This window comes from Mus pahari, chromosome 8 (genome assembly GCF_900095145.1).
Source record: "Mus pahari chromosome 8, PAHARI_EIJ_v1.1, whole genome shotgun sequence".
Lineage (NCBI taxonomy): Eukaryota > Metazoa > Chordata > Mammalia > Rodentia > Muridae > Mus > Mus pahari.
Window position 1 is genome coordinate 10,178,094 of NC_034597.1, and position 6,158 is coordinate 10,184,251.

Genomic DNA, 6,158 nt, shown 5'->3' on the forward strand with positions numbered 1-6,158 from the left:
CAGCACAGAGGCTGGCAGCTGTCCCAGAAGACCATGACCTCGTCCTGCCCCTGAGTACTGTTCCGCACTGTGGACTACAGAGAGTTCTGCTGGCTTTTCTATGCTCCAAAGCACTTTGTGGAAGGCATTTGCTATTCTGCCAGTGGAGCTTGACAGACAGACTGTTTTAGAAGAATCCACTGAAATGATGGAGGAAAAGGTAGGATGAGAGAAGGCCACAGAACGAACATGCACAAAGTGTGTTAGGAGAAAGAACAGTGAATGTAAAAGTTCCTGGGCATAGCCATCGCTTAGACGGCATGTTCACAAGCAGGCTGGGAATATGGCCATATTGTCATTATTAGATAACGATGGTTCTAACAGAAAGAATGGAAGGCCAATGTGTAAAATGACCATGAAATCAGCAGGCAGCTGGAGACATCCCATGTGCTACAAAGAGCCTTTCCCATGTGCTAATAAGCAGCTCCACTCCAAAGAGCCTTCATGATCTGAGGCAAAGAGCACACAGAAAACTAATGAACTGGGAAGGGGCCAGCCTCAGCGCATGTGGGTCCGAGGAGGTCACTAGGACACAAAGCAAAGGCTGGTACTGAGGGGCATTGATCCGCCACAGTGATTTATTGAGGCATTAATAATACAAGTATACATCAACCGATCCACAGTCAAAAGTGTCAGGTCCCTAAGAAATTTACAAGCACTTAAGTAAATCAAAATACATATTATTTTGTTCAATCTGACAGTCTTCTGTGTGGGGGACAGAAGGCTCGTGACAGACAGGGTCTCAGTATTGCACAGTGATTCTGATTGGACCTTTTGTACAAAACCTTGTTCCCAGTAGCATGCACCCACCAATAAAGACTTCAGTACAAAAAAATTAACCCTAAGCACTACATTTAAGTAGAAACGAGATATACTCCTGAATGTTTGTTTTCCCCGAAGAGCACATAAAAGAAAAAAAAAAGATAAAACAAACAACAACAACCCAAACCACACAGTAACACAAAGCTCTGTATGAAAGGTCTTACTAGTAGAGCTCCAACATGGTTTGTACTTAAAACAGAAGCTTCCATCCACCCTGCAGTAGGGGAATCCCAAATCATTCAAGTTAACAGAAACTGAAAATGGAATAAAAGGAAAAAGAGGGACAGAGAGAAGGGGAGGAGGTGGCGGTAGAAAGGAGGCGGGACAGATGACATACCATCACAAAACAGTTTAAAATTTAATAAAAACAGGAAACAGAATAGAGGTCTGGAGGGGCAGGTGGGTATTGATGCACTTGGTGAATGTGCTTGCACACAGCTGGCACACGCAGGCCCCTAGGTGGCGTACCGCTTGGTCCACTGTCTGGCCATCCGGTCGTGCTCCCCTCTGTTGGTCATGTACTGTGTGGCAATACTGCCCACCAGAGGGTCAGCTGTAAGAGAAGAGAGCCAGGAGTCAGTACACACCAGCATGTCTGTCCAGGTCAACACCAGGAAGGAGAGACAGAATACTGGCCCAAGTTTATGGTCCAAGGTTGCGTGAACACCCACACTGCAGCTTCCCTGCCTGGCAGATGGTCACCTACCTGTGTGTTACCAATACCTATTTCCTGACAAGCTTCATTTTCTCTCCCTGTCCTCACCACATACTTCTCAGGTTGTTCCCCTGGTCTTATTGCCCAAGAAAGCATAGGTGGGCTGCGGGAGGGGTGCCCTGATGCATGTGGGGTTCTCACCACAGCAGTGGCTCTCAAACACTGGAAGGATGGCCACAGCTAAGTGGGACATAGAAGTAGCAGCAGCTCTTCTTTCCTCTCACAAACCCAGAGGGACAATGCTTCCTTCTTTCTTCAATCCAAGTCCACACAGCCCAGCATTACAGAAATATTGGTAACTGCTTAACAAACCCTCTGCAGCTCTCCCAGGGGCTGGCAGGAGGAAGAAGCATGGGAAAGGGAGAGTCAAAGGCACAGGTGGAGCAAGGGGCCCAGGGAGGCCTGCAGCCAGCCTGCTGCCCTTGGCCACAGGATGTGCGTGTGTGTGTGTGTCCTTGGCCACAGGATGTGCGTGTGTGTGTGTGTGTGCGCGCGCACGTGCGTGCGTGTGTGTGTGTGTGTGTGTGTGTGTGTGTGCGTGTGTGTATGTGTGTGCATGTGTGTGTGCGTGTGTGTGTGTGTGTGTGTTTGGTAGAGAGGGGCACCTCAGTGTTTATTGGGAAAAAAATGTGAAAGCAATTTCCCAGCATCAGCGCTTTCCTGAGAGACTGTCATTCATCTAGTTTACTCTGGTTCTCTCATTTCATTCTACCCCTTGAAGTTTATTTCCTCTATATTTGGTGTTGAAAATGTGGGTTTATCAGAGCAGTCACCTGAAAAGAGATTAACAGGAAAACGGCAGCAAGAGCTGATGCTGAATATAAACCAGTAGAGTGTGTGAAGGACACCTGTGGTCAGCACTGTCTGTGACCTAGCAAGGCAGATGCCACAGGAATATCAGGTTTCCCCCATCAGCTAAGCTCAAAAGCTAAGACCTAGCCTGAGTGATCTTGCTATAATTACCACAAGGAAGAGGCCAATTCTACATTCATTCGGATCACAGAAGTCAACAGCCTAAGTAAGGGCTTGCTCTGTTATTCTGTGACTCTCCTCAAGTCCACATCACTGACATTACCTCCTCAACCCCACCCAATTAGGAGCCACGATTCAGAGCAGCAACAAAGCAGCCATCACCTGGTGCAGACTGGCCAGGTTACTTCTTAAAACTGTGCTCTTTAAGCTGAAACCAGGCACCAACTGTGGGGGCCAAAGTGCAGCTGGTGCCGTTTGTCTGCCTTGGATTAGAGGACTCATTCCAGGATTGGCAGTTTAGAATGCAAAGCTGAGGGTCCCTCGGAACATGTGCTTACATTAAACCTAAGTGTGTAGAATATGACACACTTAGTCCATCCCACAAATGCTGAGTGAGTTACAGACAGTTGTCAGCCACTATCCTGGAGGAGCTACCAGTGTTCTTAACAGCTGAGCCATCTCATCGGTCCCAAAAAAGTAGCACTTGATGTTAAAAAGTTTGAAGAGTGAAAGGATTCAGGATAATGGAGTCAAAGATTACAGTGTCAAGATGGCCAGTAAGGAGCCAGACCTTGACTTTCCTGGTTGTTAGCTGTGACCCAACTGTAATATTCTCACAGGCCTCAGTAGTTCAAGGAGCCACTAACATCAGAACTGAAATGGGCATTCAAATTAATGCATCCCACTCTATTTCTGGAGCAATCTTCTTTGGAACAGTGGTCTGATGCTTAGCTTTGTGTATGGGGAGCCCAGGGCAGACACACCTTCTGCTTTTCTCTGTAGTGGACACATTTCTCAGACGCAGGCACAGACCAAGTTCATTACCTTCAATAACCACAGGCATTTGTTTTTCCATTCTTCATTGATCTTATTTGATTCAGACTGTTTGCGATGAAAACTAACACTACACAGCAGTCAGGGTGGCACATATCTGTGATCCCAGGACACAGGTGGCTGAAGCAGGACACACATGAATTCAAGGCCACCCTGGGCTATGCCAAAACACTGTCTCAAAAAACTAAACTCCGAACTGATTTAAACACAACAAATACACAAGAGCTGTTATTTCCAGTCTAGAGTAGACATGAGGATCTCTGGAGGGAAGATCTGTCTAAGACATGCTGCAGGACCAGAGTGTGTACATTTTAAGTGTTGGCAAGTGTTGTCTAAACATTTAACAATAAAAGAAAGAAAATATACTCTTTCTGGACACTCACCAATTATTACTGATTAAAATTTCCCCCCATCTTAACAGAAAAAAGTACCTGTTTTTGTTGTCTTTAGGTTTATCCTGATACTAAGATCTAACACTTCTTGCACGCAATTTGCATTTCATCTTCTGTAAGCTGTGTGCTAGGTCCTCTCTCCGTTTTCAAGGCCTCACACTGATAGTAAAAAAGGACCAAAGTTCAGTGTTGGTCTTAGCCAGTATCTGCTTTGGCACTTGAAAGATTTGAGCCAAACGTCTTCTTTAGTTTTGACTTTCCAGGCTGGAGTACCATGGTTTCACCAGTTCTCTCTCTCTCTCTCTCTCTCTCTCTCTCTCTCTCTCACACACACACACACACACACACACACACACCTTTAAGTGTGGCAAGTGTCCTAAGTGGAATGTGGGACAAACTCAAATCCCCAGAAACAAAGGGCAACTTTTAAGTGGCTAGTGTCCAATCTACTTCAGTTTATTCACAGTTGCCATGTGCGGAAACAGGTACCAAAACTAACAGAGCAGTACACAGTGGACAGCTGCTCCTCCACGGGCACACAGGCCTTCCATAAGCATTCTGCTTTTACAAGTACAGCACGTACTCTGGGCTTTCTCGCATGCTGGGTAACAGGGCACATGCCAACTCATTTATTAATTTTTTAATACTTAATTAAGTAGGCTTCCTCTTCATGCATGTGTGTGTGTGTGTATGATCCTTAGACGTCATAGTTGTTTCTGAGACAACGTTGACCTGGATCTTGCTGGCTGGCCAGAGGGCCCCAGGATCCTGTCTTTGTTTTCCCAGGGCAGGGGATTACAAGTGTATGCCACCATTCCTGATTTCTAAACGTGAGTTCTAGGGATCAAACTGGGCCCTCGTGCTTATAAGGCAAGCACTTTAGCAACAGCCATCTCCCTAGCCCCTTAGTCTGAGTTTCTGATTTTATCAAACCCTCAAATACTCACCTCTCCATCCACTCCATCTCTCACTGTGGCTCACACTTGGGTTGTGGTTTGTTGTTTGTTTTGTCTTGTTCTTTTTTTTTTCCAGGACATGGTCTCACTATGTAGCTCCAGCTGTCCTGGACTCACTATGTAGACCAAGCTGGCATATGTGTACCTCCATTTTTGGGTTTTAGTTAATTCCAGATGTAGTCAAGTTGACAACCAAGACAGTCATCATATGACGCCTGAAGAGCAACATCTTGCTTGTACCTCTTCTTTGGTCACTGGGGACCCTGAGTGGCCACATAGTTACAGCCCCCAAATGCTATTACTAACCTAGACTCCTAAAGCCTGGCCTAAGTTTCTTCCAATGGAAACTGTTTCTTTTCATTGAGAGTAAAAGCAGGAAATGGTGATTTGAGAGAACCCTACTGAGGTCATTTGATATGGAACTAAGGTGCAATATCAGACTTCATTGTGTCCATTCTCTAAACAAGCTCTCAGGGGGTTAGGGGACAGCATGGGGCTGGCAACGGTATCATCTGCTTAAGCCACACAATGTCCAGGACCTCTGCAATTGTTTAAAGCCACTGGGCTGGAAGGCATAGGTGAAGGGAACACTGCAGCCATTCCTGATTTGTTTCTGTTCTGTCTCGTAGCTGGTGCATACAAAGGTATGTATGAATGATGTACAAAAGAAACAGGACACATTTAAACACAATTCAAAACCTAGAGAAGAACTCAGACTGTCTACCAGGAAGATACAAAAGAGACAAGATGACTGCATTTTCCCAGATGCCTGGTGGATGCTAACACAGGCCTTCCTCTTGTAGTCACCTCTGGAATTGGGTCCCTAATGCCACATCTCAACTTCAGTAAAGCTATGGTTCATTACTTCTAAAATGTGTTACTAACTCCATTTTTGGAGACAAGGACTCCCTATGTAGCTCAGTCTGGAACTCAGGTATCCTAACTCCTTCCGCTTCCTGAGTGCTGGAGTCACAGGCTGAAAGTGCTACTTTATTTTCTGGTTCTGTATAAAATTACAGTACAAGAAAGTAGACAAGACACACTGCTAACTGTTCATGATGAAAGAGGTGCCCTAGGTTCAGAATACGCCAGTGATGACTGCTATGTATTGGAGAAGACAGGGAACATCTAGAAATCCATGTCAGGTGCAGCTGCTCAACACAGCTTGACCGAGGCCACCAGCGTTGAAAGTAATGTCCAACTCACTTCCACAACAGCCAGCAGAAGCATGTGCATGGCTGGATTTGGGTCAACATGAATTGAAAAGCCAATACATTCTTTAAGCCTTCATGTTTTGTGATAAGAACATTAATGAAAACGAATAGTGTTTCTGCAAAGCTTGTATTTCTTTTTTTTTAATAAAATTTTTATTAGATATTTTCTTTATTTACATTTCAAATGCTATCCCGAAAGTTCCCTATACCCCCC

At 45.3% G+C, this 6,158-nt stretch overlaps 1 protein-coding gene across 3 annotated transcripts in view; it reads right to left on the reverse strand.

The window, feature by feature from the left end:
• Nucleotides 1–587: 587 nt before the first annotated feature.
• Nucleotides 588–6,158, reverse strand: part of LOC110325408 (ubiquitin-conjugating enzyme E2 E2) — a 289,650-nt gene continuing 284,079 nt past the window's right edge. For 2 of the 3 annotated variants that reach the window (XM_029541488.1, XM_029541487.1), the window contains one exon: nucleotides 600–1,414. In XM_029541488.1, the coding sequence (XP_029397348.1) occupies nucleotides 1,317–1,414 (98 nt within the window). In that variant the 3' untranslated portion in view covers nucleotides 600–1,316. Of the gene's footprint in view, nucleotides 1,415–6,158 lie in introns of all 3 variants that reach the window. The other variant, XM_021203384.2, reaches the window with a different exon arrangement.